This window comes from Budorcas taxicolor, chromosome 25 (genome assembly GCF_023091745.1).
Source record: "Budorcas taxicolor isolate Tak-1 chromosome 25, Takin1.1, whole genome shotgun sequence".
NCBI classification, from domain to species: domain Eukaryota; kingdom Metazoa; phylum Chordata; class Mammalia; order Artiodactyla; family Bovidae; genus Budorcas; species Budorcas taxicolor.
In genome coordinates, this window is record NC_068934.1 from 30,066,175 (window position 1) to 30,088,436 (window position 22,262).

The 22,262-nt window shown below is 57.0% G+C and overlaps 1 protein-coding gene across 1 annotated transcript in view; it reads right to left on the bottom strand.

Moving 5' to 3' along the window:
- The window catches only part of KIRREL3 (kirre like nephrin family adhesion molecule 3), a 165,240-nt gene that overhangs the window by 17,707 nt on the left and 125,271 nt on the right, over nucleotides 1-22,262 (bottom strand). The window contains exons 6-10 of the mRNA XM_052662417.1: nucleotides 14,945-15,095; nucleotides 9,563-9,668; nucleotides 4,505-4,653; nucleotides 2,940-3,067; nucleotides 1,480-1,606 (exon numbers count right to left, since the gene is read on the bottom strand). Coding sequence (XP_052518377.1) covers nucleotides 1,480-1,606; nucleotides 2,940-3,067; nucleotides 4,505-4,653; nucleotides 9,563-9,668; nucleotides 14,945-15,095 — 661 coding nt within the window. The remainder of the gene's footprint in view (nucleotides 1-1,479; nucleotides 1,607-2,939; nucleotides 3,068-4,504; nucleotides 4,654-9,562; nucleotides 9,669-14,944; nucleotides 15,096-22,262) is intronic.

Genomic DNA, 22,262 nt, shown 5'->3' on the forward strand with positions numbered 1-22,262 from the left:
ACCGTGCTTCCCCCAGACACGAGGATGCTCCTTGAAAAGCTTCAGGCTTGCGGGGCCACGTGTGAGTCTGAAGGGCCCCAGCCGGACTGGTCACAGGGCCATCGGAGGGGAGCTGGCCGGCACGACTCCCTGCGCCCTCCCAGAGGGGGCAGTGGGGAGGCCACTGACTTCACCAGGGCCTGGTGCCGGGGGAGCCGAGTGTCAGACACCGGAGCCGGCAGGAAAAGGCTGCAGCCTGTGTTGCCATGGATATACGGAGGCACGATCAGATGCTGTTATTTTTAGCTCTGCAGCGCCAATTTATTGGTGGCATCCTGGGGACACGTAGGAAAGGCAGGAAGGCTCCCGAGACCGGGTTCTGCCCGGGGCAGTCAGTTCTGGGGTCTGAGCGGATTCACCCTCCCTCTGGGGGTCGGGAGGAGGGAGAAGAAAGAGACGGAGCAGGCTGGCTAACGGGGCCAGCAGTGGGCGGGGCAGGGGCGGGGCAGGGGCGGGGCGCGGTGAGGACGCACCGAGCTGGTTTCAGTCTCTAGCAAGAGGGAGGCCAGATGGCTGTCAGTGGGCAGCTTCCTGGGTCGAGATGAAGCCACTCGGGCTGACTTCCGGGTCTTGGCTCAGCCCCTCGCCTGGGCCCTGGTCTGCAGCAGCCCTGCAGAGTTGGGTCGGTGCTTCGGTTCTTGCCGGGGCTCAGAGCCTCAGGGCTTCTATCAGAGGCGGGCCATGTGAGAGCAGGGGGCTCGCGCAGAAACGAAACCCAGCAGAGGGAAGTTGACTGTTAACGCGGGGTCAGGGTGCCCTTAGCATCCTCACCCCCTCAGACCAGCTGAGCTGGCTGCCGAGCGCGCAGGACGGCAGGAACACGGAACTCCTGTCCCACTGCTCCAGCCTTCTTGGGCCTGACCTGAGCTAGGTCCCCGCTTCTACATCCTGTGATCCAGGCCCTGTGCCCTTAACATCTCAAGTGACGGCTCTCTGGCAACTCACACTGTTCTCTCCTGCTCTGCTGTGACCTTATCATATATAATAAGACCAGTTCCCTGCCCTCAGGGGACCCCTTGAACTTGGCCCTGTGGGGATGGTGCTGGGTCTTTCCGGTTGAGCGGTTCTAATGCAAAGGGAAGAGGTAGACCAGGAGTCGCAGAGATGCCCTCCAAAATTCCCCGCCAGGGCCAAGGTCAAGGTCAAAGGATGGATGTGGGATCTATGTTGGTTGCCCAGTGATCCTCTCACCTTTTTACCTGGTCAGGAAAAAATCCATCAGCCATCACTCTTAGGGCTGAGATCTTGTGGAAGACGCACACAGGAGGGAGGTGACCAGGAAACCACCTGGGTCCCTCCTCACATCGGGGCTGGACTCTGATGTGGACGTGAAGAGGTGGATGGAACGCTATAGACCCAGAGCAGAAACCAACCCCTCGGAGCAATGCCTGGGACCCTCTTGGCCCCCCCACCCCCGCCCTGGCGTGAGTGGGGTCTTACCATTGACAGTCAGCGTCACCTCTCGCTCCCCAGCCCCCACCCGGGGCACCACAGCTCGGCACACGTATTTCCCCGCGTCCTCCTGGCGGACGGCTTTGAGGGTTAGGGTCTTCTCATTGCTCAGGACCTGGGAGACGTGGAGAGGGTCAGACACTAAGAGTAGGGGCTGGGCTCTGTCTCTGAACCAGAAGGGCTGAGAGACAGCTGGGGGCGGCGGTGGGGCTGGTCTGCAGCGTCTCAGTGAACAACCCTGGGGTAGGGTAGGGGGCAGAATGTCTTATTACACAGCGCGCCAGGCGGACCGTCCTATGGGGCGAGCCCCAGCACAGAGGACCCTGTGAGGCTGAAGATGCTGCAGCCCTAAGTCGTGGGTGCAGGGGGGGAGGCTGAAGTGAGAGAAGGACTATCCTGAAGCTGAGCTTCTGTGAGGGTCCTGGATCTGTCTGTCCTGAGTCATTTCAGTGTTCCTTTGGGATAAGGTTTGGGGCTTCCCTGGTGGCTCAGGCGGTAAAGAATCCGCCTGCAATATGGGAAACCCGGGTTCAATCCCTGAGTCGGGGAGATCCCTTGGAGGAGAAAATGGCAACCCACTCCAGTATTCTTGCCTGGAGAATCCCATGGGCAGAGGAGGCTGGCGGGGCTACAGTCCATGGGGTCACAGAGAGCTGGACACAACTGAGAGACTGACACTAACTTTTGGAGGGATGAGAAGGAAATAGGCTTCGGCATTCGATGTCTGAGTTGAGATCCCGGCTTCAGAGGTGCCCCCTTGTGTGGCTTTGGGCTCTAGTTCTCTTCTTTGAGGCCCTTTCCTTATCCCTATAATGGGGAGTGGCACTCGGAGGACAGTGTAGTGTCCAGCAGACAGTAGGGGACACAGAAGTCACTTTCCCCCCTGCTTCCCTGCCTGAGGCTCTCACAGGTCCTCCTGGGAGGAAGGAGGTATGAAACTCTTGGTACTTAAGTCGCTCAGTCGTGTCCGGCTCTTGCGACTCCATGGACTGTAACCCACCAGGCTCCTCTGTCCATGGGGTTTTCCAGGCAAGAATACTGGAGTGGGTTGCCATTTCCTCCTCTAAAGAACACACACACTTTAAAAGAGGAAAAAGCAGGGAGAAAGCCAGGCTTAACTGCAAAGCTGAAGGTAATGACTATTAGGGGAAAGCTGAAAAACCTTTCTAGGGACTTTTCACTCCCAGTGTCTTGGTGACCACCTGCTTTTCTCATAAGGTTCATGACAGGGCGAAATTGCACTGGCTGAACATGTTTAGGGCTAAGGGGGGTAGGTGTGGGTACCTGGGGCTCCCTCTCCTCTTTCTGGGGCCCCTCTTCCTGCAGTTTACACGGGAGGCTCTCATCTCTAGTGTGTGAGTGAGAAGGGCCCCGGGAGGCAGTTTCCCCCCGGGCCTGAGGTCCCCCCACCCCTGCCAGGCTCTCTGTGGTCCCAGCTGTGGACTCACCACGCCCGAGCCCCGCTTCATCCAGACGATGGTCAGGGATGGGTTGCCTGTCCAGGCGCAGCTGAAGACGGCGTCCGAGCCCAGGTCTACGAGCAGGGACTGGGGCTCTGTGGTCATCCTGGGCCCAACTGCCGTGGGAGGAGGGAGGAGCCGGGGTTGTGGTGGGCAGGGTGCAGGACCCTTCTGTCTGCCCCTTCTCTCCCCCACTATGCTTGCCCCGTCCCTTACAGGTCAGGCCTCCAGCTGTCTGGGCCTGGCCTGGAAGCTAAGCAGTAGGACCCCTCTCCCCCAGCCCAGCCTCCCTGGGGCCCACTGTGGAAGCAGGCAGCTCCAGGCCCAGAAAAAGCTGCTCTGGCCCCATTTCTGCCTGGATTTGCAACCCCCATCCCCCACCCCCGTGCTCTCCCATCCCCTTCCCTTTCTCCTGATCCCAGGAAGCCCCGCCCTGGCCCCAGGGTGTGGAGGGAAGGGCCTGCCTCCCACCCCAGAATCTCTGTCTGCCTTCAAGTCAACTGTCCACCTCCTTCAGGCCTCAGCAGGTGACCTGGAGCCAAGTTCCCCGTGCACCTAGCCCAGCTCCTGGGCCACCCCAGGGCCACTGCAGGGCTGGGAGATAAGGAGTGGGGGACACCAGGCCTCCTGTGCGGTGTCCCCCTGCCCCCCATTATCCTCTATTCCAGCCCCGCCCCACCTCCTTTTCAACACTGAAGGGGAGACCTTCAGGTCCTTTCCCTGCACTCATCCTGTTAGTGGAGACTCCTCCCCCTGCCCCTCCCCCACCCTAACCAGAAGCCCCTGCAGATGGAGCCTGGGTTCCCAGAGCAGGTGCAGCAGTGGGATTTCAGTGGCAGTAACAGGAGGGTGTGCAGAGAGCTGCCTTCAGGGAGCAGGTGTGAAACCAGGGTCAGGAGGCCCGCAAGAGTCCCCTGATGCAAACAGGGAGTCATCATGCTTCCTGCTGAGGCCGGTAGGGGTGAGGGGGTTAGGAATAAAGTTTGTAAGAGTGCTTCTGAATCTGCACAGGGCTTTGGATGAGCTGACAGTCAACGCTGTGAACACAGCTGAGGGCTGGCTCCCCCGAGGGTCCCTGCCTGGCCAGCGGGCGAGGAAGGGGAACCGCTGATGGGGGGCTGACCCATCTTGGTCCTCATTTTGCTCCTCATTTGTTGTGTGACCTCAGGCCTCCGTCCCCTCATCTGGGTGCTGGGAATAAAAATTCTAGCTTCCTTAGATGATTAAAAAAAAAAAAAAGATTTAATAGAATTTTTTTTTGGCCATGCTGCGTGGCTTGTAGGATCTTAGTTCCCCAACCAGAGATGGAGCCTTCGCCCTCTGCAGTGAAAGTAGAGTCCTAACCACTGGACGCCAGGAAGGTCCCCTCCCTGGGAGATTATGAGGGTCAAGATAAACACGAGACAGTACGTGGGGACGTTTTCTGTAAAGGGCATGGATTCCGAGCTTGGGAGGCGTTCTTATGTCTTGTGCAATGAGCCCACAATGGTTCCCCCAGCCGAGAGCGGAGACTGGCTAGAGCCCATGCGCCAGGGAAGGCCCGAGCCACTCACAGTAGACGTCGACCGTGCGGCTGATGTTGGTGCTGCCCAGGGCATTGGTCACCTCGCAGGAGATGGGCTCTGAGAAGTACGTGTAGTCCACGGTGGTCCGGTACACCTCCCCTGAGGCTTCCTTGATGATCTGGCCCCGCTTGGCCCACCTGTAACACAGGCACTGGGGCTGGTGTGGACCTCCCACCTGGGGGGCAGGATGCGCCCCACCCGCTGGAAGATGAGGCCTGGCGAGGGGCAGGGTAGGGCAGGCCCCCAAGGGGCGCCTTGGGGGAGCCTCCACAGAGGGGCTACTTCTGGGGCTTGGGAAGGGGTCAGTGGTGGGGTGGTGGGCTCTAGGTTGTGGGTCACCAGGCAGCCAGCAGTACTTGACTGATGGGTTATTCTGGAGGGAGGTGGGTTGGCTTTTCAGTGGGTCCGCCCATGTGGCTGGCCAGGCAACGGCTAACCCAACTGCCAGACCCTGGGCAGCTTGGCTGTCCTGCTCTGAGCTCCCCTGGGGGTCTAGTCCTGGACCACACTGGAAAAGGAGGCCAAGCCCGTGACTGAAGAGGCCAAGGTCTAGTGGTGTGTGCCCATTCGTGCGTGTACACCTGCACACACACGTGTACACACATGCACGGGCATCAGGAAGCTTGATTTTCAGACAAGACAAAGACGGAGAGGTGATAGGCGTGGTCTCGACTGCCCACCCTCCTGCTCTGGCAGCTCTCCCAGTTCCCCCGTCCTGACTCCTGTCCCCAGAGTGGGTCCCATCATAGTGCCCTTCTCTCCCGAAAGCCCTTCATCCCTCTCCTACTTACTCATGTTCCTCCACACCCTCTGCCTGCCATCCTGGCTCTGCTCCTTGGGGACCTGGGCTGTCTCAGCACTGCTTTTATGGGACCAGCAGTTGGGTTGGTGGGGGTGATGGGAAGACAGCTATGCTGACTTCTTTCATAGGCCAACTGACTGATGGGTATCTTGGGTCTGGCCCTGGGGCGGTGATCACTGTCCTGGTGCAGCAGACAGCCTGCTGTCTGTATGGCAGAGCACCCCAGGGGTGCGTGTGCACAAGGAGAATCAGTGCTTTCCCTGGGTTACTCTTACTATGCTTAAACCTTTTTGAAAACACACAAGTTCCCGATAGGTACTTCCCACTGTAGTTCAGGCCTGTTTTGGGGTACATGTCTTTTAAAATGTGTTTTGTTTTTGGCCACTGTGCAGCTCATGGGATCTTAGTTCCCCCTGAAGCGGAAGCACAGAGTCTTAACCACTGGACCACAAGGAAGTCCCTGGAGTGCATGTCTTTGCCAGGGCTGGGGAGGCCCCCGTTATCCTGGGGCTACCACGACTCCAGGTAGCCACATTCTCAGGGCCCCCTTTCCTGGGGTCACGGAGGGCAGGGCCCTGCGTCCTGCCCTTCCCTCCACCTGCTCCTGCTTAGCCAGGCCATCCGGCTCGGGAGGTGGCTGTCTCCCAGTACCACAGAGAGCATCAGGCTGGCACTGTGCAGTTATTATCTTGAATTAGTGTCAGATCGTTATTAAGAAGACAATTAATAATAACAATTACAGTTTAACAACAGAGCGAACCATAGTTCCCTGAGAGCTGAAGGAGCTTCCCAACAACCCATTATGAGTTATTCATGAATCATTTCAATCTCTAACTTTAATTTAATGACCACACTTAACAGTCAGGCACAGCTCCCACCTGAGGCAGACGAGTTCAGTCCGGGACACACAGTGGTGGATCGGCATCCAGCCCCTGCTCCACCCACCCTGCAGCTGTGAGGGGGCAGGTGGTGGGATGCTATGAGGAGGGGGCAGCCGGCTGGGCTGGGAGGAGGCAGGTGAGACCATCCTGCCCCTGGTTGCCCACAGCCCCAGGGAGCAGACTCTGCTGGGCAGTCCTCTTCCATTATTGGGGGTTCCTGGGGGAAGCGGGGGCTTTCTCCCCACCCGTCTGAGGTCCCTCACAGTGTAAGCAGGGTGAAAGCTCCCTACTGGGGCCCCCAGGAACTCAGAACGGCTGGGGCTATCTCTGGCCTGGAACTCAGCACTCCTGGCCACACAGGGCTCCTCTTCCCCCAACCAGTCTGGCTTCCCCTCTCAGATGCAAAGAAGGGAGGCTGAAGAGACGCTGGAGGGCTGTGCAGATGCTGCTCCCAGCTCCCCAGGGCTGATTCCCCACCTTAGAAATGGGGGGCACTGAGAAGAACTCAGAGACGGTCTTCTCCCACCGTCCCAGGGGGCCAGCTGTGGGGCTGGGTCTCTGGGGGTCACCCCACAAGTCCCCAGCTCACCTCTCACTCAGCCACTCTTTTTCTTCCCTGTCTTTATTCCCCTTCTGTACTCCCCAACCCCCACAAAAAACCCCAAAACAACAACAAAAACCCTCGGAGGGATCCCTTCCAGAAGCTCAACCCACTTACTGAAGCAGCAGGTCACACGACCAGGGTGAGCCAGACAGCAAGTCCCACCCTTTCCCAGCTCCCCTCCCATCCCCTCCCCTCTCTGTCCCACCTCCCGGTCTCATCTCCCCTCCGCTCCCATCTCCTCTCTTCTCTAGTTTCTCAGCTTGGCCTCCTCCTCCTCTTTCCTCCAGTCCCTTCATCCTCCCACCACCACCGTTTTCACCGCCTCGCCCAGCCCCTCGGAACAGGAGTCAGATTAAGCTTTTCCCAATCAATGTGTAATCTGGCCAGAGCAGACGTAAAAGGATTAATTATTTACATCACACAATCAGGAGGCTGGTGTGTCACTGCCACAGGCTGTCCTCCACAGCCCCGCCTTTCCCACTGGCTGGTAGACCCCCGCCCTGTTCCCTGCATGGTGGGGTGGGGCCCCTGAGACTCAGAGGGGCGCAGAGAGGCAGTGTGCTCGCCCCAGGCGGCTGGTCCAGCCAAGTGAGGCTGAGTTCAGTTGGACGGGCTCCCACATCCACCCGGGGCCCCTTGCTGGGTGCTGGGGTGGACCAGGGCGCATCTCTGATTTCCAAGATCACACCCTCTTGTGTGAAACAGGAGGAAGCAATCAAGACCAAGGCAGGAGTTGAAAAACAAAGATCTCTTAGTCCCGACCAGGTCAGCTGGGAAAAATCCATGGACTCAAGTGCTGAGATCGCTCAAGGCCCTTCCTCTTGGATCCCCAACACTGCATTTAGAAGGGCCATCTGCCTGCTGGGGAGCCCTTTCGGAGGCCAAGAGGCTGAGCCACAGGGGGTGGGCATAGACACCCGCCTCCTCTCACCACCCCCTTCCTCCTGGGCCGCTGGGGCTCCCTGACATGTCCCTGGAGGCCAGAAGGGCTCCCCGAAAGCCTCTGGAGCCCTGGAGGGTGCCTGATCCTCACTGAAGCCTTCTGGGGCCTCTGGCAGGCTGGAGGGCCAGGAGGGAAGGAGGCAAGTAGGAGCAAGCGCTCGCCTGTCAAACCTGTGGGGGACCGGCCTGTGTCTCTGGCTCCTCCTCTGTGACTGACTGTTGACCAGGCTCTGAGCTGTGGGGAAGGATGGAGACAGAGGGAAACCACAGGGACCCAGAACCCATGGAAACCTGCAGGTCCTGGCTTATTAACTTTGTAGTTTAAAAACTAAACATAACTTTGTTATAGAGAAGTCACAAGACCGATCCAGGAAACTGCCATACTCCCTTCGCCTAGACTCACCAAACGTGGTCAATATCTTGCCACATTTGTTTCTCAATGATCTCTTCAAATGTACACTTATCCCTTATTATTGCCAGGATATGAGAGTGAATGTGGGTGGGTCTGCTTGGGTGTCAGTGGGAGAGAAGGGGAGCCCAGGGAAGCTGGCATGAGAGATGATCTCTGGGCATGCAACACCTGGTGTGTAGGGCCTGTGAATGGAGCCCAGGCCTCGCAGGTGCAGGGTGGAAGCCCAGAGAAAAATACAGGTCTCCTGCCGCATCTTTGTCATTGTCCTAGCCAAGCCAGACCTGCTGCCCGGACCCACAGGGCCGCGGGACTCCAGGGAGCCTGGAGGTCATCTAATCTTTCTCCTGCCTCTAGCCGGATGAATGGGTAAACCCAGAGGACACATGGTTTTCACCCTATTTAAGAATATCCTTGAGGATAAAGGCTCTGTGCTTTCCCGGGGTTTCTGGTTCCAGCACTAATTATCCGCACTGCAGGGAGCATCGCCTGTGTCTAGCCTGAACCTCTGGCTGCTTCTTTGACCCGTTTCTCAGGTTCTGCCCTCTGAGGCCACGCTGCCTCTCTTTGGCTCTGTCCTCCACTCCCACCGGCAGGTTTGTTTCCGAGTCTGGGACCATCAGCATCCCTGGCAGTGGGTGATGCTGGGGCTTCCTGACCATCTCAGTGGTGGGGGGGACACCATCAGGCCTGGGCTGGGGGAAGGAGCGGGGCAGAGTGAGGGCGGTGGCGGGGAGTGTCTGAGTGTGCCCAGGAGCACCTCCGAGGCCACTGGCGTCTGGAAGTCTCGTGCAGTGGTGGTGCCCAGGCAGGAGGCCCAGAGGCCCGCTCTGTGCATTTACAGAGTCCGTGAGCCCACATTCTGGAGCGCTGAGTGCCTGCCACACGAGCTCCACGCTGACAGCTTAAGTGACTAAACGGCAGTTCCCGCCTTCAACAGGGAAGGACAGGCTTGTGAAAATCAGTGAAACTTTCATCCGTGCGGCAGGCAACAGCTGCAGGGGGGCCGTGGGGACAACGAATCTGGGTGCCTGATGGTCAGGGCTGGAGGTCCTGGCAACCCCACCCTTCCAGGGGACCTGTTTGGTGAGCACAGGACTAGAATCTGGGTCTGACTGACCGTGATGGCTTGTTTTAGCTTTTTCTCCTGAGTCTCCTTCCTTTCAGAAATAAGGGGTACAGAAGCTGTGCAAACAGAAGGAGTGACATCTTCTGTCTCGGAGGAAGGGCGTATGTGTTCATGAGGAAAAGGCGAAGTCCACCTGGCCAGGGCAGGGTGAACAGGTGTGCCGGGGAAGGGTGCTGGACACCCACAGCGGACCAAGCACCGTGCTGAACGCCTGGACCGCAGGTGCCAGCCCTGTGCCAGGCAGGGTGTCGAGGGGACCTCCCCAGCAGGGCCTCTCACCTGTACTGGGTGACCGCGGGGTTGGCCTTGGCAGAACAGTGGAACGTGACCACGTTGTCCTCCAACACTGGCTGCGGCTCCACCGACAGGTTGACAAGTGGGGGGTCTGTGGAGAGAAGAGGCGCCCTTGCAGACGGTGGTGCTCTGTGCACCACGGTTTGGGGGCACATGAGGGTGAAGGCCAGAAATTCCACCCCCGGGGTCTCTCAGAGCAGCCACTCCCCTGCTGGTCCCCAGAAAACTGGGGGCCTCGGCAGGGGGCTCCCTCTGTCCCTGGAAGTGCCCGAATCAGGGCGTCCTGGCAGTGGGCTCAGGACTCCTGCTAGGGATTCAAGTTATTGTTGTTCAGCCAGTAAGTTGTGTCCAACTCTTCGTGACCCCATGGACTTCAGCACGCCAGGCTTCCCTGTCCTCCACTATCTCCCGGAGTTTGCTCAAATTCACGTCCATTGAGTCGGTGGTGCCGTCCAACCATCTCGCACTCTGTTGTCCCCTTCTCCTCCTGCCCTCAATCTTTCCCAGCATCAGGAATGGATTCAAGGCTGGTGTTTAAACGAACAGCCACCCCGGAAGCAACGCTGTCTGGGCCCCAGAGGGTGCTTGCTGCCTACATTCCAGCTTTGGGTGAACAAACCACTGCAGGAAAGAGAGGTCTGAAAAGGGCGTGGGGGGCGCACAAGGAGGATGCAGATACTAAGTCCCTTTAAATACGAACTTTTCAGTCTTTGAAACGTCCGTCTTGCGTCTCTTTGTGTAAAGGTGCATCTGTTACCTTGGCACTTACAGCCTTCCCCGACCCTAACCATCTCTGCTGAGTCCTGACGGGTGTCACTCAGCCCTCAGCTCCCCAGGCAGGGCTTGTTTTTGACACTCAACACAATGAAGCCCAGCTCTCAAGTGCGAAATGCTCAGAGGTGGAGCAAACAGGAAGTCAGAGAGGTAGAGAAAGACAGAGACACAGAGAGGTCATGCGGAAGGGAAGTGGGGGAGGGACGGGGGGCATAGAGATGCCTATGTAGGAGAGATGTGAAGATGAGGGAGGGAAGGAGAAGGAGAGAGACCGAGAGAGAGAGAGAGAGAGAGAGAGAGAGAGAGACAGAGAGAGAGAGGTGGGGGGGGCGAAAGTGCAGAAACATAGAGAAACAAAGAGCAGACACGGATAGGCTCAGAGACTCACGTGTTCAGAGAGACACACAATCAGACAAAAATTTTAGACTTAAGGCCAAAAGACCAAGGGGGACTGAACAGATGGAGACAGAAAGTGATAAGGTGCTGGGGAGAAAGCCAAAGACAATAATGAGACATAGAGGAAAGAGACAGGATGACGGAGAGTTGGAAACAGAGGAGGCGGTATCCAGAGCAGAGATCAGAGGTGGGGAATCAGCCCGGAAAGAGACCCCGAGGCGGCCTGGCCCTCCTGAGCTCAGGGGAAGCCAGTTCAGGACCCGCTCTGAAAGCCGGGCATCCATGTGCCCCAGGGTAGGCGCCCAGGCCTTAGCACCCCGGGCATGGTCCACGTGCCAGGGGAGCGGAGATGCAGGTCTGGAGGTCTGGCTGGAGCTCAGCGCTAGGCTGAGTGAAGAGGGCAGCTTTGTCCCTGGGCCCTAGTCAGGCCCTGGGGCCGCATCTTCTGCCAGACCTCATCTACAGGCACAGCTCTGTGCTGGGAGGGCAGGAGGACCTGCTGGGGGTTCACCCCATTTTCAGGAAAAGAAGAAAGCTGGTTTCTCAGAGACCATCTGGAAAATGCTGACCTGCTCTGGGTGCACATGAAGGGCACCACCGGGGGAGCAAGACTCCAGCTACCTGGCCCAGCTCCTGGTTGAGACGATAGAGGGCTCCCTGAGCCCCTTGAGAGTCAACTGTGTGCAGCCGCCCAGCTGCAGATGGAGCCTCACCCACCCCAGAGTTGGGATTGCTTGGCAGCGTGCCCTCCCTGTGCCCTGCTGGTGTTCAAGCTGCCTTCTGGGGTGCCGGGCTTGAGGGGAGATGACCCACAGGGCTGCACTGGGGTGTGCAGACAGCTTGTTAAGACGCAGGAGAGAATGCTGCTTCCTGACAGCATCAGGTGGTTGGACAAGCTGGAGCTGTTCTCCCCACATCCGTTCTGGATGGGACCACAATTCTGGGAACATCTCCTATGACTTGCTTGCCTTTTCCTGGAGAGTTAATTGTGGGGAAGTGTTGGCTACTTCAGTGACCTCAAAGTTGGTTTTTATTCATTTATTTTAAACTAGGAATTATTTCAAAAAGGTCTGTATTTATTTGGCTGTGCTGGGTCTTTGTTGCTGCGTGGGCTTTTGTCTAGTTGCAGTGAGCGGGGACTACTCTCTAATGCAGCGTGCAGGCTTCTCATTGTGGTGGCTCCCCTTCCTGCGGAGCACGGGCTCTGGGGTGCGTGGGTTTCAGCAGTTGCGGCACGAGGGTTCGGCAGTTGTGGCTCCCGGGCTCTAGAGTGCAGGCTCAGTAGTTGTGGTGCAAAGGCTCAGTTGCTCTGTAGCACATGGGATCTTCCCAGAGCAAGGACTGAACCCACATCTCCCGCCTTAGCAGGCAGATTCTTTACCACTGAGCTGCCAAGGAAACTCTCTACACTGGTTTTTAAAGCATGACTCCAGCGGACCCAAAGATGCGTGGCCAGGACTTGCCTTGAGAGCTCTGCCCATATCTCCCAAGACAGCTACACCCCCAGAACCCTGCAGCCTCCTCCTGGCTCTTCCCCATCACCTGAGTGGGTTGTCTGCTGGCCCACCCAGCTGAGAACCACCAGTTTTCAGGGCTAGTTCAACAGCTTCTAGAAACCAGCCACAGAACGTGCAGAGCAGCTCCAGGAGGCCAGTCCCCACCTGGCTGTCCTTTATAAAGTGGTGAGACTTCCAGGGACAGAGAGACCAAACACACACCTGCTGGAGGACCCTTCTGGCTGTCTGCTCTCCTCCCCTCCTCTACCACCGAGCTGCCCTTCTCAGTTATCCTGTGGACGCCTGTCTCCTGAAGCTTCCCCACCTCTTTGCAGCATCCTCGGTACCCAGGAAAATAGGCTCCCCACACACCCCGGGAACCTTCCACACTGGCCGGTTTCATCTGAGCCTCCACCCCAGGCCCAGAGGTGCCCACACCCCTCTCTCCACACTTCTCCTCTGCACGTGCAGGATATGAATTTTCACAAGTCCACCAGGCTCCGAAGGTATAAATAGTTTATGTCATATCCGACTATTAAACATGATTTTAATCCCATTTGTGATGTCGGTTGCATAACTTGCAGGGGGCAGCTTTGATGTAGCTGGCGGAACTGAGATCGCACTGAACAGATGTTACAGCTGAGAGTCTGTTAGAGTTTCCATCAGTAGCCTGCCTCCGCACGCGCGCGCGCGTGTGTGTGTGTGTGTGTGTGCGCTCGCATGCACGCACGTTCAGGGGAAGTATTACATCCAGGAAGGAATGAGAAAGGAGAGAAACTCCATGACTCAGTGATTTTATAGCACATCCATTTGAAGCTTGGCAGCTGGATGCAGAGTCCAGATGCAGCGAGACTTTGGGGGTGTTAAGCTTTCTCTCCCATTACTCAATCTGGGGGCTTTGTCTTCCGTTGGGTAACATCTAAAGACCAAGGGAAACAAACAACAAATGTGTTTTTGCTGAGTTTGGATACTTCTTGGTTGACTGAGAAAATGAGCAGGTTTGCAAAGGCAGCTATGATCCAGCCTGTGGTGTCCACAGTAAACAGCCGGACGCTTATTGAATGAACAAAGGGATGCGTGGGGGTGGGAGGGTGAGCAGGAGGGAGGGGGCAGAGAGAGCCTGCTCTTTTGCTCAGCAGGTGCCTGTAGACACCTTGGGGAGGGGGACGAGTGGATGCAGACCTCCCCTCCCTGTGGGGTCTGGGGGCACCGGGGAGGGGCAGCTGCACCCCCATGACAGGTGCTGGGTGCCACACTGGGGTCGCTGCCCGAATGTTTTAACTGAATCCTTCCAGCCAGTGTATGTACCAGCCAAGCACCTGCACATACAGATGAGGAAACCGAGGCACAGAGAGGTGAAATAACCAGCCCAGGATCACTCAGTAAGTGGCAGAGCCAGAATTCCAACCAGGACTCTGGACTGCCTCGCACGGGGCCCATCTAGGAAACTGGGCACCTGGATTCTCAGCTTCACTTTGACCTCATTCTTGCTGCCTCCCTCCTGGGGTGGCTGAGACATCCCTGGAAAGAAAGTCAGTGAGGCCCAGAGACCTGGCAAGGCTAGCATCCTCCTTGGGCAGACTATCGTCTGTGCGTCCTGGTGAATCCGTCATGGTATCAGCGCGCGTTCAGGGGAACGTGTTTTAATAGTTGGTGGGCTGTTCTCATGATGACGACTTTCTTGTTGACGGAAAGTTTCTGCTTTGTGACACAGAAACATAGCTCCCCCCAAGGCTCCTGCCAGGCCCCAAGCGCCGACCCGGTGGTTTCTTCCCTGGGGGTTCTGTGGCTGGCACAGGCCTCCTGACCAGCTGGGCGGGGGTGGGGGGGGAGGACGGAGGTGCTGCACAGTGGCCACAACAGGCAGCCTGGTACAGGAGGCTTGGATGTCTGTGGCTCTCTCTCTCATTCCTCCCAGATTTGGCTTGTGTCTGGAGATACCTCTGATTCATGGTCAATCCCAGGGCGAGAAGAGACCTTGGAAGTCACTCAGTCAAACGAGACTAGGAATCGGCGTTGCCAGGGTGACATGACCAGCTCAGGCCCACACAGCTCCTGGGTGGTAGAGCCTTTCTGGGCCGTAGACTACCCCATCCCCCCCAACATCTTGCTTTCTTTCCATAGTTGGGCCTGCAGCTTGATGCCATATCTGCTACAGCTAAGAAGCAGGTGGGTGTGGACAGTGGGGCCTGGACTGGGGCAGGGGAGGGAGACACTCCTCCCAGGGTGACCTTGAACTTACACGACCTTAAAAGCGAGAGCCTCCCTCCCATCACCCTGGTCCTTGGCCTGCCCAGAGCCCTGGTGATCCTGGCTCTCACTGGATGGGGAATGGAAGAACCCTCTGCTTGGTGTGGATGGAGGTGGAGGGGGTTTTAATAGCTGGTGAAGAGGGTGAATGCAAACCAAGGATTGAACCTGTGCCTCCTGCAGCGGGAGCGGAGGTGGGGTCTTAACCACCGGACTGCCAGGGAGTCCCCAGTGATGTTTCTAAGGGGACTGTCACCCTCACCGGTGACAGTAAGAAGGACAAAACGGTCCTTAGGTGCCAGACAAACTCGCTAGCCCCTAGGATTGGCGGATCCAGGTCCTGCCTCCAGCTGTCCTGCAGGGGTCTGGCCCCGGCCTGGCTACTTCCCCCGACCTGTGCTCCGGGCAGGAGTGCTGGATGGTCCCTGCCCCCAGCCAGGTCAGTACTCACGCTGGATGTCGATGGTGACTGAGGTCTCCTTCCCTCCGGGGATGGCTTTGTTGGTGGCTCGGCATACGATGCTCTGCCCGTTCTCCACATCGCCGGGGGAAATGAAGAGGGTGCTCACAATGCTCTCACGCTTGCCATCTCGGAGAAGGGTCTATGGGTTGGGTGGGGAGAAAGAAGGCCCCAGGTCACTCATCACTGCGACAGCTGGGCGGGTGGGGCAGGACACGCGCCAGCCTCGGAGAGGAGGAAGGAGCTCTGTGGATAGAGGTACGTCAGCTCAGGACACCCGGGGGCGCCCACCTCCATGCAGAGCCTCGGGTCACCCTTGGCTCCCTGGCCTGGCTGAGCACCAGGCTTCAGGAGGAGAAAGGAACTGGAAAGTGACTTGCCCACCCAGACACAAAAGAAACCAGCTTGGGCCCAGTGGAAACCAGGCTGCCGGTGCTATGTAGAAATGAAGTTGTAACTATTCTACCTCTGGTCTGGGGGTGTCTCTGGGTCTGTAGGGAGTGCTGAGATGGGGATAGCAGGTGCTGTGGACCCAGGAATGATGCTGGCTGCAGAAGGGTGCACAGCTTGGGGAGTGGGGGTAAAGGCAGGGCTAGGGTGGAGACGCATGAAGAATCAGCGCCCACTGACCATTTCATTTCTTTACCTGTATAAACTCTCTCAACTTTTCGATCATTTCACTACCAGACCTCACTGGAGCTCAGACTAAGCCACAGACACGACAGGTGCCATCGTCTTTCATTTAGCAGTTGAGAAAACAGGTGTGATCAAGAGAGACTGTGGAGCTTGATTAAACTCACTTCGAGTTGGTGGCAGCGACGTAAGTAACAGGTTCCTGGACTGTACTGAAGAGCATCCACCCAAATTCATGTCCACCGTGAACCTCAAAAGGTGAAATTATTTGGAAATGGGGCCTTCACAACTTAGTTAGCTGCTGCTGCTGCTAAGTCGCTTCAGTCGTGGCCGACTCTGTGTGACCCCATAGACGGCAGCCCACCAGGCTCCCCCGTCCCTGGGATTCTCCAGGCAAGAACACTGGAGTGGGTTGCCATTTCCTTCTGCAATGCATAAAAGTGAAAAGTGGAAGCGAAGTCGCTCAGTCATGTCTGACTCTTAGTGACCCCGTGGACTGCAGCCTACCAGGCTCCTTCGTCCATGGGATTTTCCAGGCAAGAGTACTGGAGTGGGGTACCATTGCCTAATCAGTCATTAGTTAAGGATCTTGAGACAAGATCACCCTGGATGTAGTGTGGGCTTTAAATCTAATGATGGGTGTCCTTGTAAAAAAGAAGACAAGACAAGGAGACACAAGGAAGAGGCCATGGGAAGGAGGAGGCAGAAACTGGAATGATGCTGCCACAAGCTCAGGAAAGCCAGGAGCCCCTAGGAACTAGAAGAGGCGAGACAATTCTCCTTGTGGCCTTTGGAGGAAGCACAGCTCTGCCCACGCCTTGACTTCAGCATTTTTGCCTCTACAAGGGTGAGCCAATACATTTTGGTTGTCTGAAGAACCAAAGTTGTGGTACTTGGTTACAGCAGCCCTAGAAACTAACGCAGGCCTAAAGGTCCCCTGTCTTCCTCTTGACCACATGCTGACTCCTCACGGCAGCTGCTCTCCTTCATTGCCGGTACCCACTCCCCCAGCTGAGACTGCCTCCAGCTACTGCCCCATCAGTTTTGTAACCCTGCACCCTTGACTCCCTGGTGGCCCATGAGGGTGGGTGCCCACTGGGGAGGTGCAGTGGGCAGGACGGCCATTTTGGTTTGGGGTGGGGACTGGACTTGCTCAGTATACCCCAGGAAGGAACTTGATCTTATTTTCTCCATTATTGGAGCTGAGGAAGAGATGGATAGACTCTACTTCCTCAAAACCTCCCTGAAAATAACCACAACATCGTCTCTGATCCTCGCAGGACCCTGGAAGGAAGGGAGCCTTGTCTCCCAAATAACTGGAGAGAAAAGTGAGTTTAGAGTGAGTCAGGAACTCGCTGGGCAGGGCAGGGATTTGCATAAGAGAATGGTGAGCTCTGAGCCACGACCTCCCCACCGCAGCTTCCTGAGGACCTGTAAGCCAGAGGGGTGGTGTGATCCCCTCTTTGAGACAGCAACAGTTAGCAGATTAAGTAGCCTCCCTTTAGCAGAGATATGTAGGCAGCTGAGGGCTTCCGTAGTGGCTCAGCTGGTAAAGAATCCACCTGCAATGCAGGAGACCCTGGTTTGATTCCTGGCTCAGGAAGATCCTCTGGAGAAGGGATAGGCTACCCACTCCAGTATTCTTGGGCTTCCCTGGTGGCTCAGCTGGTAAAGAATCTGTCTGCAATGCGGGAGACCTCATCCTTGGGTTGGAAAGATCGGGCATGGCAACCCACTCCAGTATTCTTGCCTGGAGAACCCCATGGACAGAGGAAGCCGGTGGGCTATAGTCCGTGGGGTGACAAAGAGTCGGACATGACTGAGCAACTAAGCACCGGCTACCACAGGCAGCTGGACCCCGACTCTGGGTCCTCAGTTCCCTGCCCTGCACTAGGAGAACAGGCCCGGAGCCTCCATCTAGGATACCGCATCCCGCTGTAGACAAGGCCAGACTCAGGTGTGAAGACACCACAGAGCAGGGCAGCAGAGGAGAACTCTGCTCGAGGAAACCGCCTGGGCCCAGGCCTGCTCTCATCCATCTTCCTTCCGGCGCGGTGGGGTGGTGGTCTCAGCCCTGCTGCAGAGGGATCTGGGAGAGAGGCTGGGGGAGGGTGTCATGGTCAGTCCCAGAAGCCCGAAGGCTGACTGTCTAGAGCTCAGCCTCAGGGCCAGGGTGCTAATCTGGAGGCTGGCCCCAGGAGTGGGGTCAGAGTGGGTGTGGTGTCAACCGGCCCAGCCGGAACCTCTCCGCTGCACCATAGTAACCGGCTGACTCCTGGCTCTTCAGCAGACCTCACGCGTCTATAAATAGCCAAGCGATAATAAGCACAATTTCCTGGATGAAAATAAGACCGCGGGGTTGGGGTAGGGGAGGTGGGGAGGAAGATCCTTTTGTTCTTTCCCGCTTTTCTTTTTACTTTTCCGTTGTGCTAACCAGGGACATTTACATAAATTTTAGTCTGCCGGGGTACCCTCGGATTGATCTGCTCGTGCGGTGTTGGGGAGCAGGGCCATCTGGGTGCCGGTAGGAGGGAAGTCAAGGGCCTGAGCTCCTAATTAGGCCCCTGACTGCTGCCCGCTCCCCGCACCCAGGGTGCTCCTCGCCCGGAAAGATGATTAATGACATATTTACTGTGTCCGGGCGTGTGCTTTTCTGGGAAATAAAAATTCTGGTTCAAGTTGTTTGTTCCACCTAATTAGAGATGGGGAGATGTGTTCATTAAACCGGGGGAGGGCACAGTGCCCGCTCCCCAGGGGAGGACCTCTCCCAGTAAAGCCTTCATGGTAGGGGGGAGCCGAGCTTGGGGCAAAGAAAGGGCCTGGGTCTTCTCACCCTGATTTTTTTTTCCTCCCTCCCTTGTTGCTTCTGCATCTCCTTGCCTCTGCTTTCTATTTTCTTTTCCTTCATGCCTGGCTGGTCAACCTCCTCCATTCTCACATGCAAATGAAGCCCTGGGACCTCCCGGGGCGTCTGGGGCAGGTAGACAGTCTCTGATTTGCTGATTCTTGTCACAGGCCCCCTTCCCCTGTCCTCCTGGCCCTTCTCCGGCTTCCCTCTCCTGAACTTGGCTCTGGGGACACACCGGGCCCCAACACCCCCACCTCCTGCTTGTGAAACCATCATTAGCTCACCCTCAGCCAGAGGGTAAGTGGGTTATTATTAGTGGTGAGTCGCTCATTTCTGGGGCCACCACCTCCAAGTCCTAGGGCAGCGCTCCCTGCAGCTTGGTGGGCACTAGTGTGACCCTGATGGCCTCTCCTGTGGGTCCCACCTGTGTCTGCAGATATGGACCAGGAGTGGGCATATATACCTCACCTGTTCAGGGTTGAACATGCCAGGGCAGGGGTCTTCCTGGGTGTGTGTCCACTGGCTGCTGACCTACTAGCTTCCGTAGAGCTTTCCCCACTGTCCCAGTGGCTTAGGGCTCATCTCTGGCCCCTGCCTATCCCGCGCTGCTTCCTGTCTGTGCACCTCCCATCACTCATGGCAGGCACTTGGCATTTAATCAGCAGTGGTAGTTGGCGGTGTGGGGGGCGCGGGGCGGTTGGTGAGAAGCCTTAGGCTTTCCTGGGGAGGAAGACTGTACCCTGTGTATGGTTGTCCAGTGTGGGCTGCTGTCCCCAGGGCTTCGGCTGGGCAGTGGAGAGACAGGCGGAGCTCCCCAAGGTGAGAGGTGACCACTGGTGAGGGAGGAAGGAGATTTGGAGGGAACGTGGGTGCCCCCAGCTTGGTGCTAAATCTGGGATGTTCATTGATATGCAAACAGCCTGGAAAGGGCTTGCGGGCCTGATTGCCTGGCAACAGGGCCTCCTCTCCCTGCTCACTCACCTCACTCACCACCTGCTGCGTCCCTTAATTTTTCTTTTCTTTTTTTTTTTTTTTTATCATCTCTCTTTGCTTCCCCTTTTAAGGCTGCCTGGGGAATCCATTGGGGCCTGTTATCACTAAGGGCTGTCAGAGAAGGCGGAGATTTGGGCCGCGCTTTGTGTCCCCAGAACCTGTGTCCTCACGGACTGACCCCTAGTTTTGTGTCCTGGGGCCAGGAGGGATGCTCCTCACAAAGAAGGCCAGGATGAGCAGCAGCTGGAAGCTTGCTGGAGGCTCCAGGTGCCTGAGATGAACAGCTGGGATGCAGGGGGCGGGGGATGCTACGGGGGCGGGTGGGGACAGAGTGCAGAGCTGAGCTGCAGGGAGGGCACTGAGAGGTGCTGTGCCAGAGAACTCATCCGTAGCTTGGGCTCTAAGAAGTCTTGTGGTCCTGGTGGTGGTGGGTGGGCGCCCCTGGGACAGGCAGCAGTCTGAAGTTGGAAGTAGCAGAGGCGCAGGGCTGGAAGGTCAGGGGCTTCAAGGCAGACATGGACATGACTGTGGACATCCAAGGTCAAGCGACCCTCCCCCTGTCCACTGTTTCAGGGTCAAGACCTCCTCCTTCCACCTGGCGGCGGCTGCTGGGGAGCAGCAGATGGAGCAGGAACCTGGCTCCCAGGGAAGGTTTTTCTCTGGTCTCAGCCCAAACTGGCTTCCTTCCTCTTCCACAACCTGTCCTGCCTCCCCAGGTCTGCCTTCCAGATGACCGCCATGTGGCCTCCATTCTGGTGCCAGGTCCAAAGAAGACGGCCTGAGGCTGGGTGTCCAGGAAGAGACGACTTGGAGAGATGGCTTTTCATCAGCTCCCATGCTTCTGCAGCCAGACACCCGCTGGGAGTCGCGAGCACTCACCCAGGCACCTGGGCTACGAGGGTTCTGGCCGCCCTGGGTTCAGGAAGAGGCACCCCAGCCTGTGCTGGATTGGGGGTGGGGGCTGGTGGAGCACCCTTCCCCTGCAGGCCCGCAGTGGAGCAGCAAACCGAAACCTGGCCTTCTGAGCGACCTCTGCAGGGGAGAGCAGGTGGGGGAGACACGGCTCTGGGAGGAAGGAGCCAAGGATGCTAGCGAATGTTTACAAAGCCCTTACTTTCAATGCACTATTCTTTTTTTTTTTGGCTGTGCTGGGTCTTCATTGCTGTGCATGGGGCTTTCTCTAGTTGCAGCGAGCAGGGCTACTCTCTGTTGCGGTGCTCAGATGCATTATTCTTCTTAAGTCTCACAGCAATTGTAACATGGATACCTGTTACATCATAATACCTATTATCATCATCCCATTTTGCAGATGGGGAAATTGAGGCAGAGATCTGATGTTACCATGACATGTGGTGGAGCTCCGGTGTGAACCAGGTTTGTAGGACCCCCAAGGCCTGCTCTGCGATGATACTAACACTCTCACCCAGGAAATGCGCCGTGCAGATCCAGTGAGGGAAGGCAGTGATCCTTCCCTCAGCCATACTTCCCTCTGCTCATTCATGACCATCCTCTGAGGCAGGTGCCATTGGTCCCATTGTACAGATGGGAACCCTGAGGCACAGCAAGGTTAGCTAGCTTGCCCATGGCCACAGAGCTAGACGGTGGTGGAGCCTGGATGCCGGCTTCCCAGCTAGGGGCTTAACCACTTACCATGTGATAGACGCTGAGGCTTCAGCCTCGGGGGCTGTCAGGGTGGCCCTGTGAGATTTTTCCTGTAGACCGTGAATCCTACTTGACTGTTGCACATGAGTGTCCTCTCAGCCTCTCTCTCTCCCTGTCTCTCTGTCTCTGTCTCAGCTGCTCATGCCTCCAGCCTCTTCTCTTGCACAACCAGTCTGGGGTTGCTCTGCCTTTGGGACAACACAATTGCTGAGGTCAATGGCACCTACAGTCCTGGGGGGAAAGGGAGCTGCAGAGGGCTGGGCTCTGACAGCCCCCAGGGCTGAGTCCATGGGAGCTGCTGGGTCATCCATCCTTCTCCGTAAGCCCAAGTCACAGGTCTATAGCTTGTCAGAGCTGCCAGGCCCCTGATATCTATCTATCTATTGCTGTGCTTCACGGTCCCCATCTGTACAACGGGAGCAATGACACCTGCCTCAGAGGATGGTCATGAAGGAGCAGAGGGAAGCATGGCTGTTAGGATCACTGCCTTCCCTCACTGGATCTGCACGGCATATTTCCTGGGTGAGAGTGTTAGTGGCATCGTAGAGCGGGCCTTGGGGTCCTACAAACCTGGTCCACACCTGAGCTCCATCACATGTCATAGTAACGTCAGCGTTCTGCCTTCGTTTCCCCATCTGCGATGTATATATAGAGTGCCCCTAGATTTCATAGGGTGAAGCCCTAAGCCTCACTGGCGCATATTTGGACATGGGGCCTTTATGGAGGCAGTTTAGGTTACATCTGTGCTAAGTCACCTTAGTCATGTCCGACTCTGTGCGATCCTATGGACTGTAGCCCACCAGGGTCCTCTGTCCATGGGATTCTCCAGGCAAGAATACCAGAGTGGGTTGCCGTGCCCTCCCCCAGGGGATCTTCCTGACTCAAGGATCCAACCCGTGTCTCCTACATCTCCTGCTTTGGCAGGCAGGTTCTTTACCACGAGCGCCACCTGGGAAGCCCTTCAGCTCACAGCATCTTGTGTGAGCTAGAGAAAAGCACCCCAGCAGGTAGGTACAGCAGGTGCAGGGCTGGTAAGGGATTATGGGCTGCATTCAGCCCTCCTTGACCCCTGAGCCAGGTACCTGGGACAGGAAACACCTAAACAGCTTCAGCTGGCAGCACTGGGAAGGTGGGCACATTGAGTGAATGAGAATACAGGCATCAGTTAAATTT